This window comes from Convolutriloba macropyga, chromosome 7 (genome assembly GCF_964194025.1).
Source record: "Convolutriloba macropyga chromosome 7, txConMacr16.3, whole genome shotgun sequence".
Classification (NCBI taxonomy): domain Eukaryota; kingdom Metazoa; phylum Xenacoelomorpha; order Acoela; family Convolutidae; genus Convolutriloba; species Convolutriloba macropyga.
Genome location: NC_134474.1, coordinates 62,622,410 through 62,648,859, shown reverse-complemented (window position 1 = coordinate 62,648,859; position 26,450 = coordinate 62,622,410). Strand labels below are relative to the sequence as shown.

Sequence of the window (26,450 nt, the reverse complement as noted above, 5' to 3'; positions counted from 1 at the left end):
GGTTTTTGGGGGACAAATTTCAATTTTTTGGTGGCTTTTTGTCGAAAAAATTAGAGATTTTTGGCTCGATCTAACCGGGGAACAGGACATCAGAGGTGGCGTCTGAGACCTCGGGCGGACTTCTGCTGGTGACGTCTGAAACCAGTAAAAAAACTAGAACCTCTTGTAGGGGTGACGTCTGAATTGTTCTTGGTGACATCTGATTCCAGTAAAAAATCCATGCAGGAGATCGTTGTCTGCTCTTGTCACAACCAAGTAATCGTTAGCGTCTGTAATTGTAACATCAGAAGGTTGAATGTCGGTTAGTTACCATTAATATGTAGTGAAAACATATTTCTAGCATTGAAAAAGTCAAATTCAGATGTTTTGTTTCCATGTTTTTGGTAACTGACAGTTAGCAATGTGGGACATAAAGTCAAGTTTTTTGCGGCAAATCATCTTAACTTCCATATTTAGCCATCTTGAAGTTGCATCCGCAACACAGCAAGTCCTGAAATGCAATCCAAAGAATTGGACAAACTGAAGATTTCACTATCAGCCTGGTTTACAGAACAGTACTTGATAGTCTTTTTTTTTCGATGTCTTTCGAACAACTATTTTTCAGAAAAATAAAAAGTGGCTTGAACACATTTACGAAGTCGAGGAGACCTCTGAGAACTGAGACTAAAAAAAACAAAGAACAGCAAACAGAGGGAACCTCTTAGATCACTTAAAATTGCTTAAAAAATTGAAAATAGTCAAGTTGTTCAAACTGTTAAATGAAACCAATAAAAACGATTCAGTTAAGCCTAATCATCAGGCCTTGCAGGTTCTTTATAAAAGTGACTAAACACAAAAATGGCAAAACTCAGCATTAGCTTTTTAGAGAAACATATAAAGCAGAAGTTGTCAAAACCATTAGGTATATATAAAGTGATCATTGAATAGGTTAAAAAGGGATCATTGAATAGATCTTTTCCCACTAGAAATCCACGGAAAATTGTCAATAAGGCGAATCAGTAACACGACAGTAAAACGACACTACCTAACGTATAGAACTCAAAATTGGCTAATATATATTTTTGTAAATTGCTGTATCACTGAACTCTCAACTCCATTCACAAAGGTAAACCTCTATTAAAGAGGTTAACACAAAAGTAAAAAAAGTAGTTCTAAATAATGACATAACCCATTAACGTCGGGCGAATTGCTCTCAAGCGACTGGCGAGCCGTTGTCTTTCGTCATACATAGATCATATTTTTTACTTTCAATGATGCAGTAAATCTTACGCGACTTCAAAATTAGTTCTGATTTTACTTTTCCCAATGCACTTATAGACTTCGTTCAAATATTTTGAAGGTCATTTGACTCAAGTGCCTGTAAATATAATTCCTGCTGACAAAAATTTTGCTGTTCATCTACTAGCAGCCTGAGTGATACTTCTCTTCAATTTTCATATGCGATTAGTTACAGTTTAATCTTGATGCAAATTTTGCTTTTGAATTTAAGCATTACAATCAGCCGCGTAATTCGCCTAGCCGAAACGACTCAGTAAAAAGTGAACGTGCAATCGCTTCGCAATATGGATACTCAATTCTTGTTGAGTAAGACAAGGCACATCCAGCAAAAATTATCCCACATAGGATAGAAACTTTCTGGGAAAAACTATTACCGGATAATTGGAGAAAGCAATGAAAACTCTCACTCGAGGCAAAAGAGAACATCATCCTCGACACTCCACTTGTCCCCCAATCCAAAGCAGTTGGTTGCAGTTTAAACCCATCTAAGAAAAAACGATTCAGGAAAGCCCAAGAGAAAAAACTTGCGCAATAAGTGTCACAGGATGATTGAACCGGGATGGTATGAGGAGCGAAACCATGGTCACAGGCAGACAGAATAACAGTCTCTTTACTTTAATTAACCATCGGTATAGAACGAAGAACGGTATTGAGCAGTTAAACTTCACACAGCACCGTCGATAACCTCAATACAGTAGAGTTAGAAGCATTCGTCTGCCCAGGAATCTCACTACTGATACGTAGTTTTTCTAACTAGCAAGCAGTCAATATTGAGAATAAATTAAACACTTCTACGGCAAACTGAGGGAAGTAGATAAAAATTGGGCCCTCGGAAACCACGAAGAAAGAATGAATCCATAAGTATTTAGTACCATCATATTTGATCCTGACACTCAAAGAACTTTTGAAAGAAGCAATTGCACCCCGCCGAGCACGTGACCTTGAAATTAATATGGAGTTGGAAAACTAAATAAGGAGCAGACCCATACACACAAAAACGCACTGCTTTACCTAGCGGAAATGCAATTAATCACCAAGAAAAACGTATAGCGATGTGCAAACAATGTAATCATTGCAGACTCCAATATCATTTTGCCCGTCAATGCCAAAAACCACGTGAGCCAAATCCTAACTATAAAAAAAGAGTGAATTCCGTTGAAAAAGTGACCCATAATGGAAACTCCCTTAACCTTCGAGAAGAAACGTATGATAAAATTATGGTTACATTGACAGCAGCACAGATATTATGGTAACAATGATAACCGATCAATCGGATCGGAAAAGATCGAACTGTAAAACAGGCCCCTCAATATCGGAAACAAGAAACTTGTAGTTGACTCTGGATATGTGTGTAGTATACTAAATAAATCTCTTGCAACGCAAATCGTTGCTACATGCTCACAAGCAAATTGGATCAACGATTCAAGACCACATTAATTCAAACATTTTCAAATGAACCAATTTTAACAAAAGGCCGAATGCAATATCCTGTCTCCAGTAATGAGTGAAATATCCCTGAGACCGAAATTTAAAATTTATTATGTCAGACGGCTTTAAATCAATGATCGGATGAGAGCGGTTACCAAAGTTGGTTCTTGCCGTTACACAAGTACCTCCAAATTCATCAGGTAAAAATGGCAAAACACAAATTTGTGTTGTGTTTGATATTGTTGACTTTTTACCTGATGAATTTGCAGGTATTTGTGTAATGGTAAGAACTAACTTTGGTAACCGTAAACACATTTAAAAATCTTAATCTGGTAATATGGATGTTTGAAAGGCCAATACGTGTATCAAAGATTTTAAGACACAAATTTGTGTTGTGTTAGATATTGTTAAATCTTTTCACAATTTGAGACACGTATTGGCCTTCCAAACATCCATATTACCAGATGAAGATTTTATAAAATGTTTAAGATCTTTTCTGCCAGCTCCCCCTTCCAGTAAATTGATAATAAATTATTAAAAATATTGTAATTGATAATAGATGATAATATGGAAAAACATACAGACTGTTCAGATCAATATTTTATCTTACCCACAGTCGTAACAGTAAAAAGAGATAAACTATTAAGCTAGCCTTATATTTGAAAATTTTCAACAACAAATCACAAAAAAACCTTTCAACAGCAAGTCACAAAAGCATTTCAACAGCAATTCACAAAAGCATTTCAACAGCAACTCATAAAAGTATTAAATGGCAAACATCCACCCATTAGAAGACGCACATGAGTAATTAACAACGTATAATCGAATCCGCGTCGCAAAGCACCACCTATTTCTCGACCATTGACCATAAATATGCATACAGTGAACATAATTTACAACATTACAAAGCCAAGTATTGTAACTTAATTATAATAAGCGGAGTTATGGCCCGCACTTATTTCAAAACGCAGAATTTCAAAAAACCATGAAGTACACTCATTGGAATACAAAACATCTACTGCTTGCCAGACAACAATTTGATCGTGAGTAAAGGCACAGAAGAAGCTAATCTATGACTAAACGTACCAAAATGTCATTTTGATAAAAACCAAAATAGAAACTATCTGAGCAACCGTTTTTTACACACTGGGATTTCGAAAACAGAGATTCGAAAACAGGACTCCAGACATACTGTCTCTTGCACAGCCGAAAATACTTTTGACAAAACTACACCAAATTTAGCACAACTTGGCCATCCACTCCAGCCTCTATTACGGAAATCGGAAAAATTCATCTGGACAGATATTCTTAAAATATTTTCTTGAAAAAGGCATTGCGAACTTCACTGAGAAATGCCACTACACCCCCCTTAACTCCAGTTAAATGTGACATTTACCGTTCTGGTCTCGGGACGGCATTAGAGTAACTCATAACTGACGAACTGAAACCAGTTGCTTTGTTTTTCGGTTTTTGTTATTGTCACGAGCAACGATATGGCGTCAGTTAATTGGGGGTGATAACAGTAATCACAGATCATAGAGCACTCCTATCAAAGCTCAGAGAACTCCATTCAAATAAATCAATTAATAGCCGCATAAGGCGTTAGCTATAATTGTTCTAGCTTTTTTTCTTATTTCACTTTGACCTTGACTGTGAACAGAACTGACACTTCAAAGTGGTGACTTTCTCAAAACGGAAAAAAAGTAAGAACAAAATAAATAGAGCAGAGCGACTACACTAGGGCTTTTGAGAAGCTGATGGCGGCTATTAACAAATACAACCAAAACTCAAAAATTCACAAACGTTTTATAGAGGCAGATAGCGTAAAAGTCAAAAACCATCAGCCGCTCATTGACCTTTGAAATATCCGACATGACTTAAATAACCACTACAATTTGAATTCTCTTTGTCATCGAAAAATCGCAAATTGTTAACAGGTTTTTTTCAAAACATTGCCCCAATACCATCCAAATCATTTAGATAGTAAAAAAAATGAAACCCCAACAAAAGGCGTCTATTTAAAAACATACCCGGCAGATTGCCGGAAAATAGCCGCCGTTGATTCCAATAAGCATGATTGGGATTGAAAAAATAGAATATATTGAAAAAAAAAGATTTTTGTACAAAAATATTTTTTAAGTCCGATTTATTTTGATGGCATTTCGTAGTTGAACATACTTCTGTTTCTTAGAGAGAGGCTACAGGGGCTACTATCAACACCAATAAGCATTAGAGGTGGTAACTGAGACTTATAGCAACGACGTTCAAATAGCGGGCATCTAAAATTGGGCTTTATGGGTTTATCCCGTTTCTATTTTTGACTTCAATTTTTTATACCGACTCTGTTCATTTTGAATTGCTTTGCTTAGCAACTGATGTTCAAATTCACTTTTAGCAGAATGAGAGAAGAGACAAACTAGCCTAGAGAAGTCAAAAAGATTTCACGCAAAATGTCGAAAAAGCGGCAAAATGGTAAAGCGAAAAAAAGTTTGACGAAGTAAAAAAAAAATACGAGCGCAATAATAGCCGGCTGAGAAGATGAGGGCGGCTATTAAACAACAATTCGAAAAAGTTTTTTTCTCCTTTGTCCATGGTGAAAAATTTGTTGTCCGAATGCAACTTGCAGTTAAAGAATAAAGTGGATCATGATGTCGTCTTATCATGATGTCTCTTGAAACTTTTTTACAGGTCTTCCAATAAACTATGAACGCAAATATGCGCAAAGAGTCTTTAAGAAAAAAACAATTAATATAACCAAGATGTTTTCTTTTTTCATAAAAGTGCATAAATACATTCTATGAATTAATCAGGATACGCTTCTTTCATTATTTATTATCAAATTTAAATTTGTAATTGATGAGTTGGAACACTAACGCACATTAGCACTCATCATTGTAGCTTTGAAACTTCAATATCGAAAGTTCTTTTTGACAAAAATGGTTTTTTTAAACTCAGTCATTAATTAAAACTCAAGACTGAAATATGACCATTTCAATTAGTGAACATAACATTTATAGTGCTGCAAGGAATGACTTCATTAACTAACTGTTCTAGCTGTTTCTGCAGGTGTTCCTTCATTTCGTCTTCAGTAAAGAGAGAGTTCGCTTCCGTCTCCTGCATTTGGGCTGAAACAACAACCTTAAATACACCACATCAAAAACAAGATGCATGGTCAATAATATCACGAGACGGACTATTTCTTTTAAGCAATCGCACCGATACAATTATAATACAGAAATGATACACATAATATGATGATAATATAACAGAAATTGACTTGAAGGCATAAACCAGAAAAAAATTTTCTGCATCTATATTTCAGAAAATCAGTATTCCCCACCTGTGAATGTGACGTCATATATGCGAGGAAGTGATTACATCACATCGGGATCAATTTTTAGCATATTGAGATTGTTAGTGAAATACGTTACTCGAACATCCAAAGACGTCAATATATAGAAACAACAAAGCAAACCTTCAGAGCTGTTTAGAAGAGCATTCTTTCGACATTTAAATTCAGTGCAGTGCAGAAGTGTAAAGCAGTACTCTCTTTTGAAAGGTAAGATCAAATCGGTTATCAGTGTAGTGCAAGAAATAAGCTTCAATATTCATATTAATGCAATCACCATCAAGATGCACCAATCAAGATTATTAAAGAAACGAAGAATGCAAAAACACATCTATTATCAACCAAAAATTTTAAAGCAAGGCGAATTCTGTACAAAAGTACTAAACTTAGGATAGTAAATTTGACACACACAATTTCAAAAAGACTACAAAAATCCCGAAAAAATTAAACACCTGAAGACCAAAAAAATTAAATCAAATTATGAAAAAATTCATAACGTTCATAGTATTCACAGAATTGGAGTTCATAATCTTCAGAATAATTTCAGAATTTTACTATGAATTTTAATATGAAATGTCTATAAAGTGCATTGATCAAAACTCAGGTCCGGGTGAATCTCTGCACCAAAATTCCTAAGAAAATATGCATCCAAAAAATCACACCATTCTATCGATCGAATCGGCGACCATTATGAGTCGACCCACAAACTTTTGCGGTAAACCGAAACGGAATCTATTAAGACACACTACGCACTCCATTAACCGCAAATAAGTGCAAACATTAGTTTGCTCTCATCAATCAAAATAAACAAAATAAAGGTTGTTATGAGAAGCATTAACGCTTCACAGAGCATTCCCATATCAATGAAACCCGTTTAGCAGTTCAAGATCAAACCAAATTGAGTTACTCTCAACTAAAAAAAATTCAAATTCAACCAACAATTTCAGCAGCATAAGGCCTAATTTTGCTTTAGATCATAAGTATAGGTTAGGTGACTTGAAGTCACTGAGAATTTCAGGCGTTAACTGAGAAAAGCGAAGCGGTTCGAGATAGGAAGCCAGAATTTTGAAGTGACTTCTGCAGAGTCACGTACCCTTGCTTAAATCACGCAACTTGCAAGGTTGAAAATGCCGGAAGCTAAAATGCCGTCAAGTTCATGGAAGTCAACTTCTGGCTTCGTGTAGAGGAACTTCTGACATTTTCAATTCCGTCACTGGAGACAATCGGCATTTTAAACATTGCACGTGCCTGTTTTGGGTTTAAACGCCAGTTCAGTCTTGTCACGAGGTGAGCAAAAACACAGTTTTAAGTAAATTGGCTAACTGACAAGAGCATACAATAATGTCTGCGGTTGGATGAGAGCTATGATTACACTAATAGATCCAAAGTAATAAACTACAGTCGAGGCTTAACGATAAATTAAGCCCTAATTAATCATTTGCTTTGATACAGATTGAAAAAGTAAAATAAAGAAACGGTTATTTTTAAAATTTCAGAACACAGCCGGTAGAGCGCCACACCTATCCTGACCTACAATTCAATTAATATTTAACTGAACAAAAACTACAGATAGGAAAAACCATACAGAAAAGAATACGATAGAATACAGTAAAAACAGTTAAATTGCCACATGGGAACAAAAAACCACTAGCCAGGAAGCGAATTTCTGTTCAAAAATCGTTTTCTCACTCTATTGTAGGGTGGGAAATTTTCACAACGAAAAACGGCTCGCTTTTTGATCCATTTCGGTGTGACGAGAATCATCACCTCAATTTGACTTTAAAAATAAAAAAACATAACCGTCTAACTTCGGGCGAATTGTTCTCAAACGACCGGCGATCGGTTGGCTTTGTCAGCGGATAGCTACGGTTTAGTGAAATTAACTTCAGCTTCGAAAGGGCGCGAGGTGAGCGCAGCTGGGGGGGGGGGGTGGAGAGATTGATAGAGGGCAATGGTGGGTGGGGAGGGGGGGGGGGCAACGATGGGGGGCCTTTGGCTGCACGGTGCCACGTCCTTACCGCCTGAACGATAAGCAGGGGTGGGGTTTGGGGGTGAAGTGAGGGGGCGGTTGATGTGGGAGAGGGGTAAAGTGGAGGGGTGTGTTTGGGGGAGGGGCTGAACTCTAAGAAATGCCCTTCACACCATGAGCATACGGCTCCAAAACATGTATTGTGAATCGTATACCGGGAAACTAAGGGGTTAAAGGCTCCAAGTGAACTTAATGCCCTTTTGGTGCAACCTGCTAGTCCCGTTTTTGAGGACGCAGTCAGATGAGTCAGACAAACAATCGGCCGAGCGAAAAATCGCATAAAAAAGAAAGACCACAGGACTAAATTAATTGCTACAAACTTCATTTGAGAGCAATTAAAAAAGCTGAAAATCAAAACAACGCACGAGTTAAAATAAAAAATTTTTAAATTGTAAACATTAAAAAAAGGCCAGAAACATCCGAAATTTAAAAAAATGCTTAAAGATTTTTAACTGTCACGGAAAGCGTAACTGAATTTATTTAACTCATTAGCAAACTCGTTCCAATTGATTTCAGCAGCTTAAAATTCAGAACAGAACAATTTAGATCACGCAAGAACCTTAAGTCACGAGTGGTCAACTCGGTCAAAATATTAGCACACTCAAGCACAATTGGTCCAAACTTCATTCGAGATCAATTTAAGAAGAGATCAACAAGGCCCACATATATGCTCAACACTTTAAATTGCATAAAAGACCGATAATAGCCCCCTTGAAACATCACTTTTGCAGCAGTTATATATTGGGTGATTAATAAAAACTGCCGTTTTACATTGAGACAAGATATCAAGAAAAACAGCGTTTAAGGTGCTGATGTAACTGGAGGGTGGCTCGTGGGAACAAAATCAGTTGTGGGTGCTTTCCAAACGAAGACAATCTTGACGGATGAGATTACAGGCATTGAGTGTCTCAATCGGAGATAATCTCTTCGATCTACTTTTTACATGCTAGTCTACTCTACCATGTACTAACTCTGGAGGTCTTGAACGAAACAGGGAAAACATGAGCAAAACGTGAAAAGATAAAAATGGTTAAAAGATGTCTCTACTTGTTTAATTTATACCGATAAGTATTTTTGGGTGCTTAACTCACCATTTGGGCCTAGAACAATTCACACATTAGAAGATATGAGCAAACTTAAAGCTCCTGTTGAGAACCGAAAGTAGTAGAATACTTTAGGATAAATCATACTTTTCCCAAACCAAATGAATGGATTACTCGGAATGATCGAATTATCATATAGGAACTATATGTGGTTCATAAACAATAAAAACAAAAACTTTATAAAAAAAAACGTTGATGATACGTGCTGTGTATTAGTATTTGTTGATGCGACAGCAGAGATAATTAAAGTCTATAAAACAGTGAAAATCGATAATATAGTTTTAAAAAGCTATCGCTGGTGGCAATATATACTTTGCTGAATTATGGGCTGTAATTTTCACTTAAGAGTACTAAACACTAAAAAAAGTAGTACTCACCAACACTTCCGATATGAGATTTCTGTTCCAGTGACGTGCCCATAGTTTTCCAGAACTCTTGATACTCTTCAAAAGATACTAATTGAGCAGGTGCAACTGTGCCTGAAGTTTCTTTACTTCTTTCTCTGTCAGTTGCAGTTCTGAGCCCTGCTGATTTCGGGTATTCTACAGTTACGTGTGGAGTGGGGAACGTCTGTTTCAGCCAGTTCAGTTCATCGCTAGGGTCAAATGCGGGCAAGCCAGCTGGAAAAATGACAGTTCAACAAACGAAACATACCCGGTATATTGCCGGAAAATAGCCGCCGTTGATTCCCATAACCAAAATTAGGATTGCAAGAATGGAAAAAAAAACTAAGGAAAAAATAATTTTCGTACAAACAATTTCAAAGTGCGATCTATTTTGATGGCCATTTTGGAGCTGGACATACTCCTTTCTCGTAGTGGCACGACACAGGGGCTAGTATCAATACCAAACATATCCGGCAGATTGCTGGAATAGCTGCGAAGGAATAGACTTGCGCGCCGTATAATAGAGATAGAAACAGATACAGATCTAAATAACGCCGCTCAAAAAAATAGGTAAAAAATTCAGCAATAAATTAATGAAGCTTGTTAACATTTATTCCGTAGAAGCCTTTCATTAGGGACCTCTACTGCACATACAGGTTCCTTCGACCTTAAACTAATTCAAATTAAACTTAAATTTTAAAGTCACTTTATTGAGCGAGGTAAGTCATGTATGAGCAAAATCTTATCACGCAAATGATCTTAAAACCACTGCTAGAGAGAAAATGAGAAATGACGTCACGCGCGCAAACACCGTTAGTGAGAGGAAGGAGTAATTTGAAAAATTTGCCTTTTTCAGCTTTTCTGTGTGAACAAATGTAAAACGAAGAGCGTCAGACGACGAAACAAAAAAACATAGCAGGACAAGTCCTGACGTACAATTCAAAGAATTTTTATTGACTAAACAAAAAATTAGACCTAGAACGGACTGAGTGAATTGAGAAAACTATTTCTAAAAGAATCAGATCAAAATACAAAAAAAAACAGAAAATCAATGTCAAAATGCCACTAGGGAGAACAAAAAACCACTAGCAAAACATGTAAATTTGATTCTAGCGACAAATTAGGCCAAGAATGAACTATGAATGGACTGCGAAAAACCATTAAGAAAAAAATCTGGAAAAAAATTGGAAAAAAAGTAAAAACCAAAGTGAAATTGCCGCATTGAAACAAAAAAATCACTAGCGAGAAAGCGAGTTGTTGTTCAAACATCGTTTTCTCACTCTACTTTAAAATAAGATCAAAAAAAATTCACGCCACAAAACCACTCGCTTTTACGCTCCATTTCCTGTTTTCGCGTGACCAAAATCACTACTTCAATTTGACTTCAAAAATCATGAAAAAGTGTGAAAAAAAGAGCGCCACAATACAAATCAAATTCTTTGAATCGTAAAAAACCAAGAGCACCGCAATATAGCTCCACTCAGCTTACAGCTGCGCAGCTATAATAAACATTAGAAATGGTAACTAAGAAAAAAGTCCCAATAGCAGGCATCTAAAATTGGGGTTTATGGGTTTATCCCATCCCGTTTCTATTTCTGATTTCGTTTTTTGATACTCACTGTGCTCATTTTGAATTGCTTTCCTGAGCAACTGCTGTATAAAAACAAAATTAGTAGAGTGAGAGAAGAATGAAACTAGCCTAGAGTAGTCAAAAAGGTTTCACGCAAAATGTTGAACAAGCTGTGACCTAAGGTAAAGACGAAAAATTTTATTCGACGAAGTAAAAAAATAGGAGCGCTATAATAGCCGGCTGAAAAGCTTAGGCGGCTATTAATAACATTACTGATTGTATATAAAAAAACTACATGGCAGAAACTTTTTCAAAATTCTCCAACAGAAGACTTCTAAAAACAAGACTAAGGAACACAAACGACACACTGCTAGAAATATGCTATAGGAGAAACTGACCCATTGTTCTTTTTTTCACCAAGTATCACAAAATTTTCTAGTACATTTGGATTGCAGTTCAACACGTCAGATCATTAGGTTGTCAAAAGCGGGCAATACAGCTGGAAAAACGACATAAAACAAACGAATATCATTACCGATTGTATATTAAAAAAATAAAGCAACATGGCAAAAACTTCTTAACTTTTGAAAAAGAGAGCGCACCAATACAAATCAAATTCTTTGAATAGTGAAAAAACCAAGAGCACCGCAATATAGCTCCACTCAGCTTATAGCTGCACATCTATAATAAACATTACAGATGGTAACTAAGAACAACGTCCCAGTAACAGGCATCTGAAAATGGGGTTTATCCCGTTTCTATTTCTGATTTCGTTTTTTGATACTCACTGTGCTCATTTTGAATTGCTTTCCTGAGCAACTGCTGTATAAAAAATACGATTAGTAGAGTGAGAGAAGAGTGAAACTAGCCTAGAGAAGTGAAAAAGATTTCACGCAAAGTGTTGAACAAGCTGTGAACTCAGGTTAAAGCCGAAAAATTTTATTTCACGAAGTAAAAAAAATTAGGAGCGCTATAATAGCCAGCTGAAAAGCTTAGGCGGTTATTAACAACATTACTGATTGTATATAAAAAAACTATATGGCAGAAACTTTTTCAAAATTCTCCAACAATAGACTTCTAAAAACAAGACTAAGAAACACAAACGACACACTGCTAGAAATATGCTATAGAAACTGACCCATTCTTCTTTTTTTCACCAAGTATCATAAAATTTTCTAGTAATTTTGGATTGCAGTTCAACACGTCATATCATTAGGTTGTCAAAAGCGGGCAATACAGCTGGAAAAACGACATAAAACAAACGAATATCATTAACGATTGTATATTAAAAAAAAAATAAAGCAACATGGCAAAAACTTCTTAACTTTTTTTGAAAAACTATCAAAGAAAAAACTTCTAAAAACAAGACTAAGAAACACAAACGACATACTGCTAGAAAACTGCCAAAAAAAAAGAAATTGATCAACTGTTCTTTTTTGACGAAGTATTACAAAATTTTCTAGTAATTTTGGATTGCAGTTCAACACGTCAGATCATTAGGTTGTCAAAAGCGGGCAAAACAGCTGGAAAAACGACATAAAACAAACGAATATCATTAACGATTTTATATTAAAAAAATAAAGCAACATGGCAAAAACTTCTTAACTTTTTTTGAAAAACTATCAAAGAGAAAACTTCTAAAAACAAGACTAAGAAACACAAACGACATACTGCTAGAAAACTGCCAAAAGGAGAAATTGATCGATTGTTCTTTTTTTCACAAAGTATTACAAAATTTTCTAGTAATTTTGGATTGCAGTTAACACGTCAGATCATTAGGTTGTCAAAAGCGGGCAATACAGCTGGAAAAACGACATAAAACAAACGAATATCATTAACGATTGTATATTAAAAAAATAAAGCAACATGGCAAAAACTTCTTAACTTTTTTTTGAAAAACTATCAAAGAGAAAACTTCTAAAAACAAGACTAAGAAACACAAACGACATACTGCTAGAAAACTGCCAAAAGGAGAAATTGATCGATTGTTCTTTTTTTCACAAAGTATTACGAAATTTTCTAGTAATTTTGGATTGCAGTTAACACGTCAGATCATTAGGTTGTCAAAAGCGGGCAATACAGCTGGAAAAACGACATAAAACAAACGAATATCAATAACGATTGTATATTAAAAAAAAATAAAGCAACATGGCAAAAACTTCTTAACTTTTTTGAAAAATTATCAAAGAGAAAACTTCTAAAAACAAGACTAAGAAACACAAACGACATACTGCTAGAAAACTGCCAAAAGGAGAAATTGATTGATTGTTCTTTTTTCACATAGTATTACAAAATTTTCTAGTAATTTTGGATTGCAGTTCAACACGTTAGATCATTAGGTTGTCAAAAGCGGGCAATACAGATGGAAAAACGACACACATTAAACGAATATCATTACCGATTGTATATTAAAAAAATAAAGCAACATGGCAAAAACTTCTTAACTTAATTTGAAAAACTATCAAAGAGAAAACTTCTAAAAACAAGACAAAGAAACACAAACGACATACTGCTAGAAAACTGCCAAAAGGAGAAATTGATCGATTGTTCATTTTCACGAAGTATTACAAAATTTTCTAGTAATTTTGGATTGCAGTTCAACACGTCAGATCATTAGGTTGTCAAAAGCGGGCAATACAGCTGGAAAAACGACATAAAACAAACGAATATCATTTACGATTGTATATTAAAAAAAATAAAGCAACATGGCAAAAACTTCTTAACTTTTTTCGAAAAACTATCAAAGAAAAAACTTTTAAAAACAAGACTAAGAAACACAAACGACATACTGCTAGAAAACTGCCAAAAGGAGAAATTGATCGATTGTTCTTTTTTCACAAAGTATAACAAAATTTTCTAGTAATTTTGGATTGCAGTTAACACGTCAGATCATTAGGTTGTCAAAAGCGGGCAATACAGCTGGAAAAACGACATAAAACAAACGAATATCATTAACGATTGTATATTAGAAAAAATAAAGCAACATGGCAAAAACTTCTTAACTTTTTTTGAAAAACTATCAAAGAGAAAACTTCTAAAAACAAGACTAAGAAACACAAACGACATACTGCTAGAAAACTGCCAAAAGGAGAAATTGACCGATTGTTCTTTTTTTCACAAAGTATTACAAAATTTTCTAGTAATTTTGGATTGCAGTTCAACACGTCAGATCATTAGGTTGTCAAAAGCGGGCAATACAGCTGGAAAAACGACATAAAACAAACGAATATCATTAACGATTTTATACTAAAATAAAGCAACATGGCAAAAACTTCTTAACTTTTTTTGAAAAACTATCAAAGAGAAAACTTCTAAAAACAAGACTAAGAAACACAAACGACATACTGCTAGAAAACTGCCAAAAGGAGAAATTGATCGATTGTTCTTTTTTCACATAGTATTACAAAATTTTCTAGTAATGTTGGATTGCAGTTCAACACGTCAGATCATTAGGTTGTCAAAAGCGGGCAATACAGATGGAAAAACGACACACAACAAACGAATATCATTACCGATTGTATATTAAAAAAAAATAAAGCAAATGGCAAAAACTTCTTAACTTTTTTTGAAAAACTATCAAAGAAAAAACTTCTAAAAACAAGACTAAGAAACACAAACGACATACTGCTAGAAAACTGCCAAAAAAAAGAAATTGATCAATTGTTCTTTTTTGACGAAGTATTACAAAATTTTCTAGTAATTTTGGATTGCAGTTCAACACGTCAGATCATTAGGTTGTCAAAAGCGGGCAATACAGCTGGAAAAACGACATAAAACAAACGAATATCATTAACGATTTTATACTAAAAAATAAAGCAACATGGCAAAAACTTCTTAACATTTTTTGAAAAACTATCAAAGAGAAAACTTCTAAAAACAAGACTAAGAAACACAAACGACATACTGCTAGAAAACTGCCAAAAGGAGAAATTGATCGATTGTTCTTTTTTCACATAGTATTACAAAATTTTCTAGTAATGTTGGATTGCAGTTCAACACGTCAGATCATTAGGTTGTCAAAAGCGGGCAATACAGATGGAAAAACGACACACAACAAACTAATATCATTACCGATTGTATATTAAAAAAATAAAGCAACATGGCAAAAACTTCTTAACTTAATTTGAAAAACTATCAAAGAGAAAACTTCTAAAAACAAGACTAAGAAACAAACATACTGCTAGAAAACTGCCAAAAGGAGAAATTGATCGATTGTTCTTTTTTCACGAAGTATTACAAAATTTTCTAGTAATTTTGGATTGCAGTTCAAAACGTCAGATCATTAGGTTGTCAAAAGCGGGCAATACAGCTGGAAAAACGACATAAAACAAACGAATATCATTAACGATTGTATATTAAAAAAAATAAAGCAACATGGCAAAAACTTCTTAACTTTTTTTGAAAAACTATCAAAGAAAAAACTTTTAAAAACAAGACTAAGAAACACAAACGACATACTGCTAGAAAACTGCCAAAAAGCAAACTTTTTTGAAAAACTATCAAAGAGAAAACTTCTAAAAACAAGACTAAGAAACACAAACGACATACTGCTAGAAAACTGCCAAAAGCAGAAATTGATCGATTGTTCTTTTTTCACAAAGTATACCAAAATTTTCTAGTAATTTTGGATTGCAGTTAACACGTCAGATCATTAGGTTGTCAAAAGCGGGCAATACAGCTGGAAAACGACATAAAACAAACGAATATCATTACCGATTGTATATTTAAAAAAATAAAGCAACATGGCAAAAAATTCTTAACTTTTTTTGAAAAACTATCAAAGAGAAAACTTCTGAAAACAAGACTAAGAAACACAAACGACATACTGCTAGAAAACTGCCAAAAAGCGAAATTGATCGATTTTCTTTTTTCACAAAGTATTACAAAAATCTCAGGTAAATTTGGAGCGCAGTTCAACACGTTAGATCATTAAGCTTAAAATTAAAATCAATTAGAATTCTTCATCGTGGTTTGGCGATTCTTGACATCTCAGGGCTCTGTGAATAAATTACCAAACTTGCAAACTTGATATTGGTTTTTGTTAGCGGCTCTATCAAGCAGGCAAAAACATAGCTGACAGATTGCCAGAAAATAGCCGCAATAGCTTCGTAGATCTGCAGCCTCAAGAAGAGTAAAAAAAGACAGACCAAAAAAATCAGCCTCTTCATTGAAGGCTGAGATGTTAAATTTTGATTAAGGTTCTGTATAAGTAACTGCTGCCTCTATTAGCTGCTCTCAAACAACCTTCATTTAGAGTGACACACATTCCCTTGACATCATTTTGAATTAAAGTAAATAAAAGTCAATTTCAAAGTCAGGAAGTCATTATTGTGAGGCAAGTCACCTGTGCCCAAAATTTTAATCACGCGAATTAACAAAAAAACTCGCTCCATTAAGAGCGAAAAATGACGTCACGCACACACTTCAGTTGAAATTGCATGAACGATAGAACAAAAAGCAGATTGTGACGTCGTATGGTCGAAACAAAAATCTTGAAAAAAAACCAAGAGAAGGCCAATAATAGCCCCAGCTATCGCTATGCGCTTATTAATCACTGAAAATGAAGCGTTCTAGTGCTCATTGCAAGCTCAGTGTGCTAACCATTACAAAAACTTGTTTTAGCTTCTCGAACCTAATGAAAATCAAAGTGAAAACAATTATAACAATTTTGGCGCACTCTTCATTTGTTAATGGAAGACACTTGTGATTGAAAGAAGAAAAAATAGATCACGCAAAACGAAGAAGTCAAGCGCGTAAAAGTTACCCAAAAATCAAGACGGTCAAGCGACAATTTTGCATAAAAGACCAACACGTTTACTATAATTCAACTCAAAATTATAAACTTAATCGGAAACAAACGTCGGACAAATTTCTCGGCGTGGGGGGTGGTGGATAGCAGAACAGAAGAGGGTGGTCCAAATTTACCAGAAAAGACGTTCAAATGAAATTACACCTCCCCGGTAGAGCTCGGAGAGCACTAAACGACTAGTATAGTAGAGCTTTAAGAGCACTAATTCCCTGCTCGGCAGTTTTGGTGAAACATTCTAACAGACTGGCAGATTTCTAAGAGCACTAATGCCCTCCGGGTGGTACCCGTTTATCCTATTTCTGAGGACAAAAGATCAAATTATCAGACAAAAAACTATTTAAAAAGTCATTAGAATGAATTCGCATCAATAAGACCAGCAGGAATAATATAATGGGTAATTGTTACAGGAAAAATGGCTTGGTGTACATCTGCGCGCACTACCTCACATCTGTCGCCAACAAAAGTTCAACGTAATCCTGGCTACAATTGAGTATTTGAGCGGTACAGTCCAAGCTTGATCTGAAATCACGAAGACTTAAAAACAGCAAATTCGAATATTCACGGCAGAAAGAAAGAATATTAGAGAAGAAATCGATACGTTTATGAGCAATAACCCAAAAACCATTAATCATTTCCGATTGACTGACGACTAGGATAAAGTCTATGTCAGAAACAAGGCAAGCTGTTGGTGTAGTAAACATCACAACGTGGAAAACAAGTATAAGTTCAAAATAAACAAATAATTGATTGAGGAAAAAAAATGAGCATGTTACACTCAAATAAACTCATCTGAAAGGACAAAGTACTGCATATATTAATGATTACGTTACCTAAATACAGATGACATCAACACAAAACCAACGCGCACATGAGTCGATTTTGCCTTAGCTATAGACAATCAGTGATTGATTTTATGTTTATCTCCAGAGAAACAAGAAGTGTTTGAGCAAAGGCCAATGAGACATGGCTACAAGTGGTTACAACTTACGCTCCAACGGAGAACTCCGAGAAGTCATACATCGATGAGCCCAAGATTTTCCAGCTATAACTAGTTACAAACAAAAACGTTTTGGTATATGTCTTCTGACGTGCATATTTTGACCCGGTCATGAAAGATATGCACATTTGGTACATAACTCAAATTCTTTTATTCCGGTTTTTGTACACAGCAACTTGCACACAGCAAACGCACGTTTTTTGCTCTGCCCACGACGTTCAGTGACTTTAGCAGCATGCATTTTTTGCATAAGGCAAAAATCTGTCAGCTTATTGGGGACTTATTGGTTTATTATATTTTCTGAGCTATTAGAGAATTTTCGTCCTATCTGAGAGCCATGGGTTACCCTCTTCTGCCCTAGCATGGATATTAAACGAACCGATTTTCGCGATTCATATCGAATGAAAAGCTGAGTAAATGAGGCTTGTGAATTTTCATAAACCTGAACGCTAAAATCCCAAGATCCCTTCGCACGGCTTTCTTGAAGTCAACCTTGGAAAATCAAGTCATTAGTTCCTAGAGCGAAACCAAGGTTTGCTCTCATATGAAATTCATTCTAACCCAAAAACAAGCTCGAGAAACTTTGTTTTCATCTTCCAAACATATAGAGATGGTCAAATAAAATCAAGCTTATGTTAGGTACAAATTCTATTAGGTTGTTCTTTCTCTCCTTCTAACACTCCCACTTAAATTGCACATCACCGATTTCATAGTTTCTAACTATCTTGTTTCTCTTATGGTTCAGCTCAGAGACTATGGTCTGAGCCTATAACCTGTTCGTAGGTCTGAGCAGTCGCAAATACTCTGAAAAAGAACCAGTACTGAATTCAAATCAGCATCTCCTAATTACAAGCTCAATTTGACAACAACCATTACACCAACTTGCTTTATGCTCTCGAACCTGAGCATCTCCTACAAACCGTTCTCACGTTCTTTCCTCAAGGCTTCATTTCTCTAGTCAAGTATAAGTTGAACAAGTAGAACTTCTTGTCAAAGAAAATCAAGCTTATCTTAAACACTATTTACATTTGGTTGTTTGCTCTCAACATTCTAACAGTTTACGTCGTCTTTTTGGTTTCTGACACTTTTCACTTTCAATTTAATTTTAGTATCTCTGGACATTAACGTTCGTTAGTTGGATGAGCAGGAAGTGCTTCGTGACTATTGGACAGTACAAACACTAGATATCTCAAACTTAAAGCCTATGACCAAGAGAAACAAAAAAGGAGGTGATAGCATAATGAAAACATAACCCACTAACGTGCGAAGAATTGTTCTCAAACGACTAGTGAGAGCTCGAATATATGACTGCCCGCTTCCTTTGGCGGGGGGAAGGAGGCGGAGGAGGAGGGTGCTATTTAAGGTCACTAGGTGATTAAAATGACGTCATTACAGGTTATTATATACCAATAAAATCACTAATGAAAATTAAAGTGAAAACAATTATAACAATTTTGGCGCACTCTTCATTTGTTAATGGAAGACACTTGTGATTGAAAGAAGAAAAAATAGATCACGCAAAACGAAGAAGTCAAGCGCGTAAAAGTTACCCAAAAATCAAGACGGTCAAGCGACAATTTTGCATAAAAGACCAACACGTTTACTATAATTCAACTCAAAATCATAAACTTAATCGGGAACAAACGTCGGACAAATTTCTCGGCGTGGGGGGTGGTGGGTAGCAGAACAGAAGAGGGTGGTCCAAATTTACCAGAAAAGACGTTCAAATGAAATTACACCTCCTCGGTAGAGCTCGGAGAGCACTAAACGACTAGTATAGTAGAGCTTTAAGAGCACTAATTCCCTGCTCGGCAGTTTTGGTGAAACATTCTAACGGACTGGCAGATTTCTAAGAGCACTAATGCCCTCCGGGTGGTACCCGTTTATCCTATTTCTGAGGACAAAAGATCAAATTATCAGACAAAAAACTATTTAAAAAGTCATTAGAATGAATTCGCATCAATAAGACCAGCAGGAATAATATAATGGGTAATTGTTACAGGAAAAATGGCTTGGTGTACATCTGCGCGCATTACCTCACCTCTGTCGCCACCAAAAGCTCAACGTAATCCTGGCTACAATTGAGTACTTGAGCGGTACAGTCCAAGCTTGATCTCAAATCACGAAGACTTAAAAACAGCAAACTCGAATATTCACGGCAGAAAGAAAGAATATCAGAGAAAAAAAATCGCTACGTTTATGGGCAATAACCCAAAAAACATTAATCATTTCCGATTGACTGACGACTACGATAAAGTCTATGTAAGAAACAAGGCAAGCAGTTGGTGTAGTAAACATCGCAGCGTGGAAAACAAGTATAAGTTCAAAATAAACAAATAATTGATTGAGGAATAAAAAGCGGGCATATTGCACTCAAATAAACTCATCTGAAAGGAGTATTGCATATATTAATGATTATGTTACCTAAATACAGATGACATAAACACAAAACCAACGCGCACATGAGTCGATTTTGCCTTAGCTACAGACAATCAGTGATTGATCATGAATGGTACATAACGCAAAATCTTTTCTTCCGGTTTTTGTACACAGCAACTTGCTCACAGCAAACACATGTTTTCTGCTCTGACCATGACGTTCAGTGACTTTAGCAGCATGCATTTTTGCATAAGGCAAAAATCTGTCAGCTTATTCGGGACTTATTGGTTTATTATATTTTCTGAACTATTAGGGAATTTTCGTCCTATCCGAGAGCCATGGGTTATCCTATTCTGCCCTAGCCTGGATATTAGACGAACCAATTTTCGCGATTCATATCGAATGAAAAGCTGAGTAAATGAGGCTTGTGAACTTACATAAACCTGGCCGGTAAAATCCCAAGATCTCTTCGCACGGCTTTCTTGAAGTCAACCTTGGAAAATCAAGTCTTTAGTTCCCAGAGCGAAACCAAGATTTGCTCTCATATGAAATTCTAACCCAAAAACATGCTGGAGAAACTTTGTTTTCATCTTCTGAGAAATCAACTTGAACGAGCTTTGTGCAGTTTACAACATTTATAGCCCTACAGATTTCGAAACTTAAAGTGTACTTCACGGGGTTTAGAACGTCATCTTATATTATCTTTCTTCTGTTTGTTAACAATCAAAACTTAGTTAATTTCCAAGAGCAGCTTATGTTTTCATGCAGTTAAATAGAGATGCAGTTTTTATGTAGGCGCTCAAAAATAAAAGACTTCGTCACAAGAATAATCCCTTTAAACTCTCTATTCAGTTTATTTTCTTTTTTACATACCATTGACACGTATGCTGGCCTGAATGCAGTCTGAGCACATTCTGGTGTAGATTTCTGGCACTTGGGTTAATGCCTCTGCTGCCTCTACATTCACTGCGCCCTCAACTATTGGGTTGGACAACAGCTCCTGAAAATCAAAGTACAGATAGATAGAACATCTACACACAAAATCACACTTTAATCAATTTTTGATAAAACTTGCAGGCAACCTTAACTAGACTATATCAACTACACTAAAACTGTTAGCAACACGAAAGCAAGTTCCGGTAAACGATTGTACAATAAAACGATAAGAGAAGAATCAAAACCACTCTAAGGACTGCTTTCTGTGAAGGAATACAGGCGGAAACATTAAAAGATGTTAGAGCAACTCTTGCCCATATTCGTATAAAGGACAAAAAATCTCGTTTTTTCGATAGCCAAACGAAGGCCGAGATACTGGTCAACTTACAAATTATTCTCACCTGTAGTGTTAGCAGAACAGAGTGCATAGTGACGTCAGTAGTCCAAACTCCTTGTTCTAGCAACGACATACATGGTTTGCCACTGCTCATTTCAACTATAACAACAAAAACAACATAACCGACTATTGTCCGGCGAATTGCTCTCAAACGACCGGCGAGCGGTTGGCTCCGTCAGCAGCTGGCCGCGGTTTAGTGAGGCTAGCTTTAGCTTAATTGAAGGGGTGTGAGGTGTGTGCAGCGGGTGGGGGGGGCAACAGGGGGGGGGGGGGGGGAACGGTGGAGGGGATCTTCGGCTGCACGGGGCCCTTACGGCCTGAACAATGTGCAGGGTGGTAATCTTGTCTCTGGAGTTCTGTCATGTAACCCATCTGCCACACTTAAAAAAGTTCGTTTGCCAGTAGTGATCGTTAAACTCAAAGGACGAAATAATGAAAAATTTAAAAACAATTGCAAATTTCAGCAAAATCTTGCTAAAAATCGTGACATTAATATCTTCAGAACCATTTCACTGACTCAAGAGACTAACCAGTTTCCCTATTTCAAGCCTTAAAAAGTTTCACTGGCTCATAAAGATTCATAAACTTGATACATGATAATTTTCCGAAAACTTGAAAATATAAATTTTATCAAAAATTGCTAAAACTCGAGTCATTAAAATGTTGATATACATTCCATTAGTTCTAGAAACTATGGAGCAGCTTTTTTTAATCAAACCTTTGAGGAGGTTCCTTGGCTCTTGAGGCTGGAGAAATCTAAATTTTTTTCTAAAAATTGCAAGTTTTTAAAAAATTACTAAAATTTGTAATGTTTAAACCTTAAAAAAGTTCCATTACATCTAGAAACCATGCAGATACCTATTATAAAACCCTAGATGAGGTTTCCTGGCCACTGAGGCTGAAAATACGCGAGTAATGACAATAAATGTAAAAAAATGAAAATGGCAAGTTTTGTCAAAAAAACACTACAATTCGTGATGTTTAAAAATTGAAAAAAATTCCATCATATCTAGAAACTATGAAGCTACCTATTATCAAACCCTAGAGGGGTCCCTTGGCTCTTGAGGCTGGCAAAACCTAAAAGTTGACAGAAAAATTTTCAAAGAATTGCAAGTTTTATTTAAAAAATGCGAAAATTTATATTAAAAAGTTGAAAACTCTTCCATGACCAATGAAAAATGATCAGTAACTTATTATCAAACCCCGAAGGAACTTTTCTAGCCCCTGGGGCTGGTAAAACCTGGTTAATGACAATAAATGTCAAAAAATTGAAAAAAAATTAATAGTTTTGTCAAAAAATGCTAAAAGTCGTGATGTTAAAATGTTGAAAACCATTCCAGTACCACTAGAAACTATGCAGTAACCTATTATCAAACCCTAGAGTAGTGACACCTGGTGCTGATGAAAAAAATTGTGAAAATCAGTATAAATTTGACTGTTTTTGTTTGGAGTACCAAAAGACTTTGCACTTAAAACGGTCATAATAAGTTTATATGTCTTGCAAAAGAACTTTATCAACTTCAACCAGCCTCAATTTTAGACTGGTCCAACATAAAATTTGCAAAAATGATTTTGGTCTCAAAAACTCCCTAAAAATGACCTTTTAACCTTAAACTACGGCCTTCCCAGTGCCTTCGCCACAAAGCACTTGAAGGGCTAATAAACTCGGCTAAGCGCCTCTAATGAAACTTAATGCCCGCTGGGCGCTACCTGTTTATCCCGTTTTTGAGGACGAAAAGTCAAATGGGTCAGACAAAAAAATCGCATAAAAAAGACCAACAGGACTAATATAATTGCCACAAACTTCGTCATCAATTAAAAATCGACTCAATTAATTGAATTTTATTCCGATAGAACACTAAATTTTGTTAAAGCATATTTGATACCCTGTTTTCGATTATCACGACGGAGAGGGGCACTTATAAGACACTTCCCCTAAGCCAGAATATGACCCTCTAATTCATAATTTTTACTCATTCATTTTGGATATGTTTATTGTAACGGATAGTCGTATCTCTTGTTAGGCTAATCAAATCATTATCAGCACAAATTTGATCATATATGCAAATGAAAACAAACGTTTTGTAGAAGGGGGAACGAAACAGAGGCGATACACTAAATGATAGACAACTCTGCGCAGTTTGTTGAAAATTAACGACTCCGGAGCAAAGATGATCATTCACTCACTCGAACAAAAGTAAACAAGGGTTGCTGAAAAAATTAAGTGGAGGATGAAAGTGGACTAACTATTGGGGTGGAATGGAATAGTGTGGAACCAGACATTGGGTGGTACGTAATTGAAGTCAGGCCCAAACTGCACGATCACACGGAAGATTCCAGCTGTAATAGTAACAACTTAATGCTATTATTTTAATAATTACCATCTACACTATTGTACCGAAAATTAGCGCAAGATTTTTTTTACGAAACTCCCAGCTTGCGTTCTGGATTTACGAAGGTCCTAATATATTTCTGTCACAAGATTAAAATATGTTGATTCAAATTCGGAGTTTCAGAACCCAAGGTTTGTTTTGGAACCCGGTGAGAACTTAGGAAAACATCCAATCAAGGTGAAAAACTAAATTTTACTCTATAACGTATTTCAAATTCAAGCCTCAGTGCAAAAACCGTTTTCGCAAATTTCGTCTGCTCAAAAGACACAGTTTTGGTTCATAATTGTAAAATAAAATCACTGAAACATCACTCATCATCCTATGCCCATTAATCAACAACATTAACACGATTACTTAATTACATGTTTTCTTTGCCTACAAGACTCAGGAAATCTTTTCTCCCACAGATCATCAAGATTGCTTGACTGTGATAACCTTTTCTAACTAAACCTTTCTAATTATGCTATTATATTCAGCCATAAATAATTAGCAAATAATGCTATCTCACCTTCCCACATTGTGTGCCTGAGACCCCTCAACTTCACATTCCACACAAAGATGTTGTCCTCATTGTAGAGACCCACTTCTATGCCCTAAAACCAAGCAAAAACACCTAATGGATTGTCACAAAATAGAACAATGATATGCGGTATAACAATGGGGGGGGGGGGGGGGCTCGAAATTGTAATTATGCAAAATATCTTGATCTATGACAAAAATTTGGGATGTTTGAAAGTTCAGCAAAAATTTTCTTGGGCGTGAATTGTTTCTGAAAATACCATTTACAAAACATTTCACTGGAGTGTGTTTTCCTCAGTTGCACTTCATTCCTCGATTATATCAAGCACTTAATTTCCAAGTTAAGCTGGTCAAAGAACCTTAACATTAATAGGAAATTTCTAATTTTGTTGCCAAAAGGTGGCATTGATTCCAGAGATTCTCTCTTCAGCTGGTTTCTCAAACTAATTGGGCAAAAACATTCTGGTATTGGTAATACGGTGCAAAAAGGAGAGGTTGGATATATTGTTCCAAGATTTTCTGGACTTGTATAACTGTGATAATGATCATGTCCTAAGCTTATTCTGGCAGAAATTTTTTCTATCTAAAACAGAAATTGCCAGAGCTTAATTCTACGGTGATTTGGCCATAAATTATTAAACATAATTTTTGACTTTGTGTAATGAGACTCATCAATTTTTGCTCAAGAGACATCACTCGAAGGACTAAATGTCTACATGGTGTTATCTCAAAAGGTTGTAAATTTTGCTAAATATATACTTCGTCTGTATTTTCAGCCTTTTCAAAAATTCAGCAAAACGTTTTCTGAAATCTTAAAAAAATTTTGATTTATTCATCGGGGGAAAAACAACTGATGGATAAATCATGGCAAGCAATATCATTCTTTTGAAAAGATTATGCTCTGATTTGATGCCTGTTTATGCAGGACGATTTCTCTAAAGATAAAACAGATTAAACGCTTTCGAGGCTCCAAACTTTAAATGGTTGTCCATGATAGCTTATTGTTATAATTAGTCTTAGATCTTCTTCACATTGTGAAATGTTTAAAGGCGCATTCCCGAATTTGAGAGAATCTATGGGAGCGGGGTACGACAAAATCTAAACATTCAGCCGGAACGTTCTATTAGGACTCCAGTATTTTCCCAATTAAACTGCGTCTTATCTTCCGCAACCAGTTATTGTACTTCACTTTTTTACCTTCGGTCAGCGATCAACAACAGATAGCGCTTAAATTTGCGGTTTCGATTGTTTCTAATGGCTAACGAAACAGAAACAATTCTCACTCCATTTAACTTAAGGACTTCGTCTTTACGACAGAACGGTAACTCCTATTTTTTAGACTAAGCTTTTTTAAACAAAGTAAACGGGGGGCGTGACCAATGGACGGAACAGTGAGCCCCCACTATGAAATATCACAGTAGAGTATGTAAATTTACCGCACAAACACATGCTCATAGCATTGTCAGACAGAAAGGTAAACACAATGGATTTATAGCTAATGTCATTGACCTAAGCTGAATGAAATAGCTGAATCATTGTCTAGTGATATAAGTTAAACAAAGAGGTAGACAAGAATAATAAGAAAACAAAAAAATAGAGGCGAGTGAATTATGAACCGTGTAGCCTTCCTAAGAGTGAGAGTGATGGTACGATTCAATAAAATTGTAGACCAGGTCTTTGAATGCACATACCCAAAGTGGGTTGTTCTTCAGCCTCTGTAGTTCGCGTTTGATCAACAGGTGTGCTCGGGATTCCATGGCCCACTGGGCGAGTGGTGCTCTTCCTCCAAAGCGTAATACAGAGCCACCCAAATTTCTTAGAAAATACGTGCACTACATTTGTAGCGGCTTTAATCCATAAAATATCTAAAACAAGAT

The 26,450-nt window shown here is 35.8% G+C and overlaps 1 protein-coding gene across 2 annotated transcripts; it reads right to left on the bottom strand.

Moving 5' to 3' along the window:
* On the bottom strand, positions 1–26,450 carry LOC142343228 (uncharacterized). 2 transcript variants are annotated; one of them, XM_075395001.1, is made up of 8 exons: positions 26,265–26,448; positions 24,563–24,647; positions 23,909–24,001; positions 21,666–21,760; positions 21,202–21,328; positions 9,565–9,807; positions 5,753–5,831; positions 1–269 (listed from the first exon to the last, which is right to left on the bottom strand). In XM_075395001.1, the coding sequence occupies exons 1-8, from the start codon at positions 26,328–26,330 to the stop codon at positions 263–265; spliced, it is 795 nt and encodes a 264-aa protein (XP_075251116.1). In that variant the 5' UTR covers positions 26,331–26,448; the 3' UTR covers positions 1–262. The 2 variants fall into 2 exon arrangements, with proteins under 2 accessions (XP_075251116.1, XP_075251115.1); XM_075395000.1 differs by lacking the exon at positions 1–269 and adding an exon at positions 312–490 and having other exon boundaries at positions 26,265–26,450.

Coding starts and splice junctions, on each gene's coding strand:
- LOC142343228 (XM_075395000.1), bottom strand. CDS start 26,330: ATGGAATCCCGAGCACACCTGTTGATCAAACGCGAACTACAGAGGCTG. Junction 24,002..24,562: donor CAGGCACACAATGTGGGAAG/GTGAGATAGCAT, acceptor TTACTATTACAG/CTGGAATCTTCCGTGTGATC. Junction 21,761..23,908: donor TATTCCATTCCACCCCAATA/GTTAGTCCACTT, acceptor TTGTTGTTATAG/TTGAAATGAGCAGTGGCAAA.